Source organism: Schistocerca serialis, chromosome 7 (assembly GCF_023864345.2).
Source record: "Schistocerca serialis cubense isolate TAMUIC-IGC-003099 chromosome 7, iqSchSeri2.2, whole genome shotgun sequence".
Lineage (NCBI taxonomy): Eukaryota > Metazoa > Arthropoda > Insecta > Orthoptera > Acrididae > Schistocerca > Schistocerca serialis.
This window is the reverse complement of record NC_064644.1, coordinates 377981506-377996324: the sequence shown is the minus strand read 5'-3', so window position 1 is coordinate 377996324 and position 14819 is coordinate 377981506. Positions and strand designations below refer to the sequence as shown.

Genomic DNA, 14819 nt, shown 5'->3' with positions numbered 1-14819 from the left:
CGTGAATGGAGGGACGAATGAAGACGTGTCGTCTTCAGCGATGAGAGTCGCTTCTGCCTTGGTGCCAATGATGGTCGTATGCGTGTTTGGCGCCGTGCAGGTGAGCGCCACAATCAGGACTGCATACGACCGAGGCACACAGGGCCAACACCCGGCATCATGGTATGGGGAGCGATCTCCTACACTGGCCGTACACCACTGGTGATCGTCGAGGGGACACTGAATAGTGCACGGTACATCCAAACCGTCGTCGAACCCATCGTTCTACCATTCCTAGACCGGCAAGGGAACTTGCTGTTCCAACAGGACAATGCACGTCCGCATGTATCCCGTGCCACCCAACGTGCTCTAGAAGGTGTAAGTCAACTACCCTGGCCAGCAAGATCTCCGGATCTGTCCCCCATTGAGCATGTGTGGGACTGGATGAAGCGTCGTCTCACGCGGTCTGCACGTCCAGCACGAACGCTGGTCCAACTGAGGCGCCAGGTGGAAATGGCATGGCAAGCCGTTCCACAGGACTACATCCAGCATCTCTACGATCGTCTCCATGGGAGAATAGCAGCCTGCATTGCTGCGAAAGGTGGATATACACTGTACTAGTGCCGACATTGTGCATGCTCTGTTGCCTGTGTCTATGTGCCTGTGGTTCTGTCAGTGTGATCATGTGATGTATCTGACCCCAGGAATGTGTCAATAAAGTTTCCCCTTCCTGTGACAATGAATTCACGGTGTTCTTATTTCAATTTCCAGGAGTGTAGATACGGAAAATATCCACCCATTGAAGACGCTCGTGCTACTCGAGATACGGCAGGCTCACTTAACGTCTCAGTATATTCACTCATTACGGCGGACCGTATGATGTCGACGTTATGATTAATTTTCCCATCACTATCATTGAAGACCTGCCGTCGCAACCAGACAACATTTGGCTTAAGAGCATCTTTCCTAATTTCACTACTGTTCCTCAAATGTAAGAAACGTGAATTTCTTTTAACTTCATTGTCTTTCGAAATGTCCCACTACAGCACAGATTGTGCTTTGTGTACTAAAGCACAAGCTGACAAAGTTTGGGAAAGCAACTTTAACTTTTAATTTCATTTTTAAATTATGGTGCAATACTTGTGTGCTACGCACAGACGCGTTATGGTGACGTGGCGCTACTAGCAGTGAACTGATTCCTTTCGAAGGTCATAAATTAATACACAACAGTGTCATAAAATATTGTGTGTCCGAGAAAGCGGCCTTTTAGGGGCTACTACCGTGAGCATAGAGCGGATAACAGCCGATGTTCTCTTGGTCGTCCGCTGCTCCCGTATCTAAATATGGCCTGAGAGGCAATGGAGAGGTCCTGCTTGACATCGGAAGAGCATTCGATAGAGTGTGGCATTACGGCCTCATCTTCAAACTTCATCGATACAATTGTCCCAATAGTCTCATTCATACTATAGCATCATTTCTTCGCAATAGGACATTCTATGTTCATGTTCCAGGAGCGACTAGTAACACCAGAACAATAGCGGCTGGGGTACCACAAGGATCAGTCCTGGGGCCTATTCTCTATACAATTTACACAAACGACATCCCCAAACAACTAGGAGGTCACTTATCCCTATATGCAGATGATACTGCAGTGTACCGCAGTAGTTCAAACCTCCAATACATAGTCAATAAAATAGAGCAACACCTCCAGATCATCCAGCAATGGGCAAACCAATGGAAAATTACCATCAACGCGGAGAAGACTCAGGCCATACTTTTTACTTATAAAAGAATACCTTCTAACCTCCACTTCCAGTTCAACAACAAATACCTTCCATGGGCAGACACAGTAAAACATCTTGGCATCAAGCTTGATAAAAGAATGACATTTAGAGACCACGTCACAGACATCTGCAACAAGGCTACAGAACGATTTTCAGACTCTACCCCATCATTAAAGGCAATAGAATTAACATGCAAGCCAAAAAGAAGATTTTAAAAACCATCATTGAACCAGCCATCAGAATTGCTGCTGATGCTAGCCGGTATCAATCAAACAGAGCCATCTACGCAACTCATAGTATACCAAAAATTCCAGAAATCACCGAAAAGAAGTCCATTAAATTTTTTCCGCAAAACCTCAGACTCCAACCACCTGCTCATCAGGCATCTGGGACAAAATTCACACGCCGCCAGAACTAAATTCCCCATCATGACCACTACCAGGAACTATAACGTACTATTTTAATTACGGCATATAAGCTACAAACACCGTAATACACTCAGACACTAAACACATACACACAATCATGACGTTTTCATCCCATCATTTCTTTATCATCATCACCAGACAAAAGGCAGGGATCATATCAGATCCGATCCTTTGAACACAGGGGTACATTGCCCATCAGATCACCTCCCTGACTTCACTTCGTACCCAGCTACCGTACAGCCCACATCAGTCAAACGCCGTAATACGCGTTGCATCGAATGACGTCACAGCCAGACCGCAACTAAACTCTTGCTTTCGGTTAAAATAGAAAGTGAAATCTCGAGTTTGTACACCGTCCTGAATCGCTTAGATTTCGCAGAAGTAACTGTTAAGATTCGGTTGAGCAGTTGCCAGACAGCACCAGAAAACAGGCCGTACTGTGCATGCGCAGCTACGATGACGTAGGCAGCCCGCGCTTTTTCTTCGCATTTCTGTTTGAAATGTCGTGCGTGATGGGGCATCATGTGGCCATGTACAGCCCTGCGACATGTTGAAAGATCATACGGAGTCGCACCTAGAGCAATTGTTTTATAATATCCTACCCAGTTAAGGAATCCAAATAAGAAAGCAGTTCTTGACGTAATACTCATTTAAAAGTAGACTCTACAGCTCAAAGTACCCTAACCTTTTGCTATGTGGTGACTTTAACAGATTTTTTTATTCTTACCTGCAATTTTTTATGTAGCATTTCCAATCAGGTTTACATCTACACAGCACTGCAAAAAGCTAGTAGGAAGGAATTTGCTAAACACCAGAATAAAGGACAATAGATTATTTTTTTGACTATTTCCAAATGTGTAAAAAATTAACAAGTTTGTTTGTGAGGCAAAGAAACTGTACAAGTGACAGTTTATATTCTGCCGTAGGAATAAATATAAAGCCATGTGGGGAGTTAAATGATAAAACACGGTATGCTGCTAGTCTACAGTTTAGCATGGAGTGGAATTCCATAAATTTAAGATGTAAACAACAGAAATTAAGAAATAATGTAAAGCCTAGAGTGTCTTGTGATAAGAAAACATTGCGTTTAATGGAAAGCAGATTTGTAAATTTCTGCTAAAGTCGTCAATATATTTGAAACAAAGTATTTAATTCAAAACTACTGACCAAATTTGCCTGCTTAGTGAGCTTCAAGTGAATATTTACGTATGTCCGTAATTACTTAACATTAAGATGTCTTACAGTGCCGCAAAAGAAATAGGACATCAGAGACTACTGCAAGAGCTTTGTAATTTCGTAAATCATACTAAAATGCTTAATATCTTAAAGTGCACACTCATCTGACCAGAAATCCTTGTCTTTTTTCCATTTCATTTCATTGATCCCTACTATATCTAGATTGAGCATTTGCATTTCCCTTCCCAGATTTTCTAGCTTGCCTACTACGTTCAAGCTTCTGAAATTCCACACCCCGACTCGTACAACGTTATCCTTTCGTTGGTTATTGAGTCTTTTTCAAATGGTCACCTACCCTTTGGCAGTCCCCTCTCGCGGTTCCGAACGGGGGACTATTCAGGAATCTTTTGCCAATGGAAAGATCACCACGACATTTTTTCAGTTACAGGCCACATGTCCTGTGGATAATCGTTATGTGTCTTTAATGCACTGATTTCCATTGCCTTCTTCATCCTCATGCCGTTGATCTTTTCTGATTCTTCCTACCTTTAGGGGCAGTTTTCCACCCCAAGGAGAGGAGAGTGATCTGGACCTCAGTGAGCTCCTCCGTTCTCTTTGAGAAGGCCGTCGGTAGAATGAGGGTGATTTCCTATGCTGGAAGTCTTCGACGGCCAGTGCTAGTTATTAATCAAAATTTAAACGGTGGGGTGTTTCGGACCCCGCACTGATTACGTTTTGACTACTGATCAAAGACGCTAGCCCCCTTCCTTTTTTTTTAAAGCTCATTTTGTTCGTTATTCTTCGTTGTATTTGTTCGGGGCGGATGTCCCATGAAGCTTGTTCAAATTCATTGTTGATCCATTCACTCAGTATTTTATTACATAGCGCAGCTAACCTTCTGACCGAACAGGCTGAGCTACCATGTCGCCTACCGGTAGACCACCATCGTATTTCACATGCAACTAATAATTTCCAAAATTAGCGATATGATTTCTTCAAATCAAAAAAAGGTACGAGGACTACTCCCAAAGTTTTAAGGGAGCAAAAATATAGCGGCGTATGTGGGGTACCGCAAATAAACCCACTGTAATTTTTCGTGGCCGAATTTCGGGGAACAAATCGGTTTATATTTGTGTCAGTATGGTTAATCAGATGTCACGTGGCCCGCTTGTCAGCAGGTGATTGTATATAGACGATGATATATCTATTGACAATGTGTTCTCTAGTATCATTCTTCAAAAATTGGCTCGTATGATACAGCGTCTGCATGTACACTATTTGATTTTCTTGCTGTATTACATTGTCCATTTATTTGGACAGTCACGTGGATGGCTCACAGTCGATTTATGTACCTCTGATATCGATAATACATTGCACATAAGAATATCGTAAATAAAGACAGCTGACTAGAATATTTCGAAAGTATTTTATCATTTGGAATGTTTTGCAGACTGTTCTCGTGTCACAAGAAAGTGGCGAAATCTCAGCCTTCTCTAATGTTTTTCCTCGAAGGAGCAATTGTTCGCAGTTTGTTGTCTAGTGGTCAGCGTCGCTGCCTCTAGGTCGCGCAGTCCCTGATTCGATTTCTGGTCGGGTAACACAATTTATTTGTTATATGTGAGCGCAGGTTTTCTGGACGAATTTCATGTGAAGTCTTCACGGGTTGTCAGCCGAATAGCGTCGTCGTCTCGTAGCAACGTTTCGATGGAATGCGTCTCCATCATCTTCAGGCGAAGTGTCGGGATATCTCTCTCTCTCTGCTCCTTTTTAAATTTCCTCTGTGTGAGGAAGTTCAAGTGGAAGTTTGTGGCCTGTTGGCCTTTACTCCCCTAAGAATAGTGATGAAACTTGTTTCTTGGACTATTTGATTATATCTGGAACTGGCAAGGAGTGCCTATAATCTATTTCTTGTTCTTGTCGATGTGACGCTTTTTCTTCTTACTGATGACTGAGGACTGTTCCTCGGGGTTGGTTTGATACGTAAAGTATTGTGCCTTCGATTGTTCTCCGGAAACCAGACAAATGATTAAACAATGCATCTGCAGGGTAGTGAAGATAGGGTAGGAATTAACGATCTCATAATCCTCCCTGGAAAGTCCAGTAAGACCTTCTGATAGCCAAGTGCCTGATGTGGGAGTGACGGTTTTTGATGGTTTAGTGGGACAAAAGGATAGGGATTTTCGTGGTGAGGGTATGTACCGTCGCGAAGCGAACTAGCAATCTTCTTCAGTACAGCACTTGCGCTGTACATGTCCGGAAGCGGGAGGAATGGTGCTTCTTTCCACTTTTCTTCCTCTTGGGCAGCTGCTTCAGTGTCCTTTTGCTGTGTCGCCTCCCCTTCGGCAGGCTCGTCGGTTTGATTAGCCACCGTTGCTAACTCCTTCTCTCGTGCAGGAGTCGTCTGGGTGGCGGTGTCTTCTCTTGTGGCGGAGTCTTCTTTGGCTGAGCGAAGTTCCTGCGTCAGCGCAGCAATCTGACACCGAGCCTCGCCCAGTTCCGTCAACATGGCCGCCCTCTCTTCCGCCATGGCGGATTTGAAGGCGGACATGGATTCTTGTACAGCGTCCTTTAGACGCCTGGAGACGATGTCTTCTGTACAAGAGACCACCTCTTCATGTGAGATGGCCACTTGCTTCTGCGTCTTCTTCTTGTCTGGTCCACCGCAATTCCTCTTGTAGGCGCAGGAACGGGCGTTCGCCGCGTGTGCGCCGCCACAGTTGACGCAGGTACAAGGGGTATCCTTCTCCTTCTTGCAGTCGCGTGTGTCATGAGCTTGCGCACACTTCAGACACGCGACTGCGCCGCTGCAGTGCTTGGCGACGTGGCCAAGCTTTTGGAAACGAAGGCACTGCGCTACAGTCTTCTTCTTCCTGTTGCCGTAGCGTGAGCAGCAACTCCGCTAGGGCTGCAGCTTTGCGTCCCCTTCCGCGTCCCGACATCTCGAGCAGCAACAGCTACAACAGTGATCCGTACCACTCCGCAGCCTGAGATCGGGATATACTTGCTGCTCTCATCTTTTACTTTCCCCTCTTTGGGGAAGTGTGAGGGAGAGTTTGTAGCCTTGCGGCTTTTACTCCCTTGTGTACGTGTGTGTATGATTCTTCTGTACTTTTTTGGTGTTTGTGATATGTGATGACTGTTCTGTATGTGTCTGGTATTTGCCTGGGATTGGCGAGATGTTTGGTGTTATGTGGGCAAGGAGCAGGATTTGGGATTTGGCATTGGGATTTTCTCTTCGACTTAATCGTCGAAGATCGTTATAGGGCGCTTGTGCTTATCGCGGGACATGTCATACCGGCCTAGAGAGTGGACGAGGGAGTTTCCCGATCTGGAAGAACCCTCTTAGAAGATCCTTGCCAGATCTTGGAAACGCTCTCTCAGGAGTGGGATATCGGCTGCGGCGTGCAGATTGTCTGTGGGGAATCCCAGAGGCAGATGCAGTGCCCTCCTGAGGGCGCGGTTCTGCAGCCTCTGGAGTTTGTCCAGGTGCTGCTTTGCCGCGTATCCCCAGACAGGGCACGCATATTCCATTACTGGCCGGATCAGGGCCTGGTACACATTTACTGCTACTGGGCAGGGAAGGGAGCTGGTTGAGTTCAGGATAGGGTATAGGATGGACATTCTGGCCCAGACCTTCCTGTGGACCTCGTCTATGTGGGGTTTCCACGTAAGACGAGAGGTACTTGGCGGTTCTGCGCCAGGGGAGTTGGGTGAAGGTGGAGGGGGGGGGGGACGTTAGTCGGGATATACTGCTGCTTTCATCTAATACTTTCCCCTCTTTGGGGAAGTGTGAGGGGGAGTTTGTAGCCTTTTGGCTTTTACTAACCTGTGTACATGTGTGTGTGATTTTTCTATATATTTCTGGTGTCTGTGATATGTGATGAATTGTTGTGAGTGTGTCTGGTACTTGCCTGAGGTAGGCGAGATGATTGGTGATATATGGGAAGGAACTGGATTAGGGATTGGGTATTGGGATTTTCTCTTCGACTTAATCATCGAAGATCGTCATAGGGCGCTTGTGTTTATCGTGGGACATGTCATACCGACCTAGGGAGTGAATGAGTGCATTTCCGGATCTGGAAGTACCTTCATAGAAGGCCCTTGCCAGATCCTGGAAACGCTCTCTCAGCAGTGGGATTTCGGCTGCGGTGTGCAGGTCGTCTGTGGGGAATCTGAGAGGTAGATGCAGTGCCCTTCTGAGGGCGCGGTTTTGCACCCTCTGGAGTTTGTCCAGGTGCTGCTTTGCCGCGTATCCCCAGACAGGGCACGCATACTCCATTACCGGCCAGATCAGGGCCTGGCATACATTTACTGCTACTGGGCAGGGAAGGGAACTGGTTGTGTTCAGGATAGGGTATAGGATGGACATTCTGGCGCAGACCTTCCTGTGGACCTCGTCTATGTGGGGTTTCCATGTAAGACGAGAGTCCAAGGTTACACCAAGGTACTTGGCGGTTCTGCGCCAGGCGAGTTGGGTTCCATTTAGGTGGAGGTGGAGGGGGGGACGTTGAGGAGGTTCGCGCCTTCCGAGCCTGCGGGTAATCAGCATTGCCTGCATCTTCTCCGAATTGATGGTGATGCGCCAGCGACGGGCCCAGGTTTCTGTGTCGTCTAAAACCCTTTGTAGTCGGGATATGCTGCTGCTTTCATCTAATACTTTCCCCCCTTTGGGGAAGTGTGAGGGGGAGTTTGTAGCCTTTCGGCTTTTACTCCCCTGTGTACTTGTGTGTGTGATTATTTCTGTACTTTTTTGGTGTCTGTGAACTGTGATGATTGTTCTGTGAGAGTCAGGTACTTGCCTGAGGTTTGGCGAGATAATTGTAGTAATTTGGGTAGGAGCAGGGTTTGGGAATGGATATTGGGATTTTTCTCTTCGACTTAGTCGTCGAAGATCGTCATGGGGCGATTGTGTTTATCGCAGGACATGTCATACCGACCTAGGGAGTGGATGAGGGCGTTTCCCGACCTGGAAGTACCTTCATAGAAGCCCTTGCCAGGTCTTGAAATCGCTCTCTCAGGAGTGGGATTTCCGCAGCGGCATGCAAATCGTCGATAGGGAATCCAAGGGGTAAACGCAGTGCCCTCCTGAGGGCGCGGTTCTGCAGCCTCTGGAGTTTGTCCAGGTGCTGCTTCGCCGCATATCCCCAGACAGGACACGCGTATTCCATGACTGGCTGGATCAGGGCCTGGTATACGTTCACTCCTACTGAGCAGGAAAGGGAGCTGGATGTTGAGGATTGGGTACAGGATGGACTTTCTGGCGCAGACCTTCCTATGGACCTCGTCTATGTGGGGTTTCCACGTAAGACGAGAGTCCAAGGTTACGCCAAGATACTTGGCGGTTCTGCACCAGGGGAGTTGGGTTCCGTTTAGGTGAAGGTGGAGGGGGGGGGGGTGTTGAGGAGATTCGCGCCTTCCGAGCCTACGGTGATCAGCATCGCCTGCGTTTTTTCAGAATTGATGGTGATGCGCCAGCGACGGGCCCAGGTTTCTGTGTCGTCTAAAACCCTTTGTAGTCGGGATATAGTCGGTCGCGAGCTGATATATCTGCCGGACCGCTCTCCGCTTCCCGCCGCCGGCCAATCACGCGCCCGCGGAATCGCCCGATGCGCCTGGAGCGGCCGGTGGAGGTGGCGGGAGGGGAGGGGGGGGGGGGGATTCGTGTGCGGGGTTCGTGTCCCGGCGTCCGTCTCTGTCTGCTCCGTCCGTGGCCCTTGGTGGAACGGAACGCTGTTCTCTGATTTTCCTGATTGCAGGCTCCAAGGCTGTGCTGAGACGGTAGCCACTGTCGCGGTTGATTAAGTTGTGAGGAAGTTCAAGTGGAAGTTTGTGGCCTGTTGGCCTTTACTCCCCTAAGAATCTTGATGAAACTTATTTATATGGACTCTTTGGTTAGTGAGTCCCAAAATCCGTTTGTACTGCATATTTTCTTTGTGTCCTCGAAATCGAAGGTGTGCTTCTCGTCAATACTATGTTCCGCCACAGCAGATTGTTGTACATTTTATTTGCTTGGCGACTGGGTGTTTGTATTGTTTGTGTTGTCCTAATCATTTCATGCCATCCTCATCGACGCACAAGTCGTCGAAGTGGCGTCAAATAGAAAGGCTTGCACCAGGCTGCCGAACGACGGTCCTATACGATCTCGTCATTTCCTTTCGAGGAGAACTAGAAGCCAGCTGTTGTCTATGTTTTTGGTCTCTTGCACCACAGGTGAAGTGGTGGATCACGTTCAACGAACCGAAAGAGGTGACCCGCGGCTACGGTGAGAACGACAAGGCACCGCGCATCAACACCCACGGCATCGGCGAGTACCTGTCGGCGCACACCATCCTGCTGGCGCACGCCAGGACCTACCACATGTACGATGAGGAGTTCCGCGCCACGCAACAAGGTAATTATAGTGTGCGTTAAATTAAATGGCATCTGACTTTTAAGATCCGAAGACGCGAAATTGTCGCAACAAGTAGAACTCGAGTGAAATACACCAAGAGGTAATTAATGTAGAGTAATGAAATTTTGGGAATGCATTTGTTCAGGTGACATATTTAATGGATTACCTTGCAAGATCACAGGTAAATGTACGCGCGGGAAAAGACATTGCAAATGTGAAACTATGGTACCTTAATAACCGGTGTAACCGCCAGAATGTTGACTGCAAACATGCTAACGCGCAAGCAGTGTGTCGTACAGGCGCCGGATGTCGGTTTGTGGGATGGAGTTCCATGCCTGTTGCTCTTGGTCGGTGAATACAGGGACAGTTAATGCGGCTTGTGGATGATCTCGCTATAGTTATGTCCGACAATGTCCCATATGTGCTCTGTTGGAGACAGATTTTGCGAGGGAGCAGTCCAAGCTACGCTCTGTAGAGCATGTTAGACTACGACAGCGGTATGTGGGCGAGCGTTATCCTGTTGGAAAACATTCCCTGGAAAACCGTTCATGAGTGGCAGCACAACAGGTCGAATCAACAGACTGACGTACAAATTTGCAGTCAGGACGTATGTGATAACCACGAGAGAGCTCCTGCCGGCATACAAAATCGTAGCCCAAATCATAACTCCCCGTGTAGGTCCAGTTTGTCTAGACGGAAGACAGATTGTTTGCATATACTCAACTGGCGTTCTTCTAACCAATATACGGCCATCACTAGCACCGAGCCAGAACTAGCTTTCATCAGAAAACACAACGGACATACACTCTGCTCTCAAATGAGATCTCGCTTGACGTCACTGAAGTCGCAAGTGGCGGTGGTTTGGGGTCAGCGGAATGTTCACTACAGAGCATCCGACTCGGATCTGTCCTTGAAGTAGCCGTTTTGTAACGGTTCGTTCTGTCACTTTGGTGCTGACTGCTGCTCGAATTATTGCTGCAGATGCAGTATTATGTGGAACAGCCATACGCTGATAATTATATAATTATATTATAGTTTTAATCAGCCTATCCTTTTGGGCTGTCATGTACTTATCAATGGCAATGTTCTCAACATTCAAACATGTTGATTATCTTGTACTAATTCGTTTCTGATCTGTATTAACAGAATTTCTAAACAAAGGGATGTGTTTCAGCGCTCAAGATTTACGATATTACTGTTGAAAATTTTGATGATTGCTGTTTTTAGGTCAGACTATTCTTTCAAAATAATGTTAAGATGTTTTCGCAAATATGTGAACATTCCTATTTCTTCCAAAATGTTTACCAGATTGCCGTTTCCGTCAGCGCGTAGCTTAGGAATGCTAGGCGACTCACGGGCAAGTACGCTCACTGGCTAATCGTCTGACTCTGTGATGTTGTGGCTAGCACAGTGATAGGTACAGACCTGATCCTCTGACGTTACAATCCAAGAGGACGGCAAGTGACAGCACTCTTACCTATCCCATGACAAGCCACGCTTTCCCCATCTTCTTTCCCTTCTTCTCTCCAGTTAACAACAGCGTAGTATTAAAATGAACATTTTGTCACAGTGTAGTATAAATAGCTCGCATCAAAATGAAACACCCAGTCACAAGGCAGTCGCAGAGAAGCCATACTGACAACGCTCAAAAGTATTCGAAAGATCTAAAACTGTATAATTTCCATGTCTAAAATTCGTCAGTTGAACACACACACGCACACACACACACACACATACACACACACACACACACACACACACACACACACACACACACACACACACACACACAGCCCCAAAATGGTGCCTGAAACATGTTCACAAACTCTCAAATTAAGTACTCAGGCACTATTTTTGTCTCTAAATAGTTATAAAACATATGTAGCTAAGAAATAACATTTTTCGGGCCTACGCTTTGTAAATCAAATACTTCAAATTTAAATTGTTCTATAACGTATGTCAAGGGTTTCAATGTTAATTCAATGACTAAAGGTCTGCAGAAATACATCAACAACAAAAAAATGCAATGTTTATGTTAAGTGGCACAATTTTATTTTCCACCTACTCTCATATCCGTCAAATTGCTGCCTAAAACGTAATTGTGAACTCTCAGATGAAGGGCCCCAATGCTATTTTCTTGCCTGAGTTCTTAAAAAAAACATAAGTGAATGAAAAATATTATCCTAAGCAGGTAACTTTTTAGCATGCACTTTGTATCAGGACCAGTGGGTCTTCAAACTAAATATTTTCACATCTAAGAAGTTCTGTGTTGCTTGTCAAGTGTTGTAATGGTATTACCATGGCTGAAATACGAAAAGGGTGTCAAAATTTCAATTTGAGGCAATGTTAATCGTGGTTCGTAGAACAATCTGACATCACCAGATGGTTTTAAAATTTTTACCGCAAAGTTACACCTTACGAAGCAACAGAAAAATACAGCGATAATACTTATAAATAAAAATGTAAGTGTCGTGTGATAACAGTTATTGTTTTACTACAAAAGAGTCAGGATTACTCAAGCTTTTGTACTATAACAACATTCGAGACAGGTTGCAATGTCTACCGACCTCAGCTATGGTTCTCTCTAAAACGTTTGCCGACTGTATTTCTCATAATAAACTAATAAATAATACTACAATGTCTAATCAAAATATCTGATGTAAAAACACATTCAAAATCGACTAAAGACAAATGAACTGGCCAAACACGTTTTTAGGAATGATGGAAGAAGGTGTTTTGATGACACGTTTATTACGATACAGCACTCAAACTGTATATTTTCATAATACGAAAGGACAAGGTCCTAATGCAACGTGTTTATATTCAGTATACCATGACCAAAGATTATTATGGAACAGGTTGTCGAACAGGTTGTCAGGGGACTGATACATAATTTCCACAAAACACATACTCTTTATTTTACACTTTTTATTCGACCGTGCTTCGCAACGAGAGTTAAAGACGGACCGCTCTTTACCGTTGTCTTTTACGGTTTCATATCTTCGTTCATAAAAAGGGGGGACATTGAATGATCACTTTGTCAACAAATTCGCTTTTCCTAGTCAAGAAGTTGAATATAAATGAAACCCGTGGAGACAAGCGAAGACATGTCCGGAAGAACAAACACCATGGTCGATCATGACAGCCGTGAAGAATCAAATTTAAGTGAATTACAAACATCAACTGTGTACGGGACGTTGATAAAAATCGGCGGGAGGAGTTGAAAATGTGTGCCTTACTGGGATCTCCTACTTCCTTACTCCTTTTTTTCAGTTTTTTTTTATTGCAGAGGGCAGCTAACCCTCTGAGCGACCACGCTGAGCTACCATGCCGGCTAACTCCAAAGCCACCGAGGACACAGGAATCAGCGCGGCTGCACGGACTTACCGCGAGCGTGCCCCCACAGCAGTCTCAACTAACTCCAGACACTACGAGAGTACAACTACCCTGCTCATTAATCTCAATGCTCGTGGCAAATCCTGTTCCCACATGAGTTCAAGAGTGTGCGTGCATCTGCACGAGCATTAAGGTTAATGGGCAGGGAGCACTACTTTCGTAGTGTGTGCAGTAAGAGCAAGTTGAGAATGTGGGTCTGCTTGGGGGGGGGGGGGGGGGGGGAGCTTGGGATAAGTCCGCGCTACCGACTTGTTTCTGTGTTATCGGTGTCTTAGGGGTTATAACGCATTGTAAGCAGGAGACCCAGGGCTCGAATCCCAGTCGGGCACACATTTTTCAACTCTCCCCGTTGATATCTATCTACGTTGCATACACAGCTGATGTTTGTAATTCATTGAAATTTCATTTCATTCTGTGACCGACGTAAACGTCCGAAAATACTACTGTCAACGAGTTAAAGAAACCTAAGAGTGCCATATGTTGGGTCTTTGGTGAACTAGAAAACGACTGCCATCTATTGGTTCTTTGGTATACAACGAACTAACAATGCCATATATTGGTTTTTGCTGTAGTACGCAGTCACTAAGATAAACATCCGAACTAATAAGTTGAGCAGAGTCCTACAACTTTAAATTACGATATCCTTTTCTTTCGTAATCCGTTTTTGATTAAATAAAGCCTATACGTTGTCCCAAGATACATGCAGACTACCTGTGGAAACCCCATGAAAATCGTATGCAGTTTTGAAGATTTGCGTTTTCAAACAAACAGACACGACAATTTTCAAGTTTTATTAGTTCTACAGAAGGTATACACATATAGATATATATTGTCAGTATTGTAGTAAGCTACTTTGCCCATTACCTTACAGTTTCTACCCCTTTTTATGAAATTTTCTTCTGTTATCACGTGATCGATCTCGTTTTGCTTTGGTTTATTCTTTGCTTATGCGACTACATCCTTTTCGGTACTCCAGTGAGAAACTATCGACTTTGGACACCTATAATTTGTCGCATTATTGGTTGTACTGACATAATTTGCTAATATGATCGTCTGTAGAGTCTCCAGTTGTACTTTACATATTATGTGAGATAAGAGTTCTCGCACAGGCTTCAGTTATCGAACTGCATCTCCCTCCTACCATTCGGTGTCTTTTCAAAACGAAGCGCCGCACCCCCCACCCCCCTCCACTACATCGCCATCTATGCACATACGGCAGCAAGCCTAATTATTTTGTGCTTTTGTGCGTATGCTACTCTGTACACTCATAAACAAATACACCTTCTTACACAGTGGGCTTCATTTTTTATGTCGAAGAGATTCTTACAGAACTAAATTAAAACAGCTCCCCCGCCCAAGATTTCTTGAGACTCCCCTTGATTATGTGTTAATTGCTGGGATTTATAACCCCCTCCTAAATACTCCCAATTGAGACTTCCTCTGCGCCACTACGAGGTTGCGAGGTATTTGGCTGAACATGAGTCATTATTCGAACAGCCCACTGCTTATAGACAATGAAAAGTATATTCAAATACGTGTGGGAAGCAGCTGTTGTGATGAAATGAAGACAGTTGCCGGCAAGCGACAGTAATGGTGATGTCCACCAACTCATTCTTAGTGTTGGTGCCCAAAATAACATCAGAGGAGGATTATTTACACACATCT

The 14819-nt window shown here is 45.4% G+C and overlaps 1 protein-coding gene across 1 annotated transcript in view; it reads left to right on the top strand.

Moving 5' to 3' along the window:
* LOC126412387 (myrosinase 1-like) overlaps positions 1-14819 on the top strand; it is a 139915-nt gene that overhangs the window by 51524 nt on the left and 73572 nt on the right. Inside the window, exon 5 of the mRNA XM_050081964.1 lies at positions 9578-9758. Within this exon, the coding sequence (XP_049937921.1) occupies positions 9578-9758 (181 nt within the window). The remainder of the gene's footprint in view (positions 1-9577; positions 9759-14819) is intronic.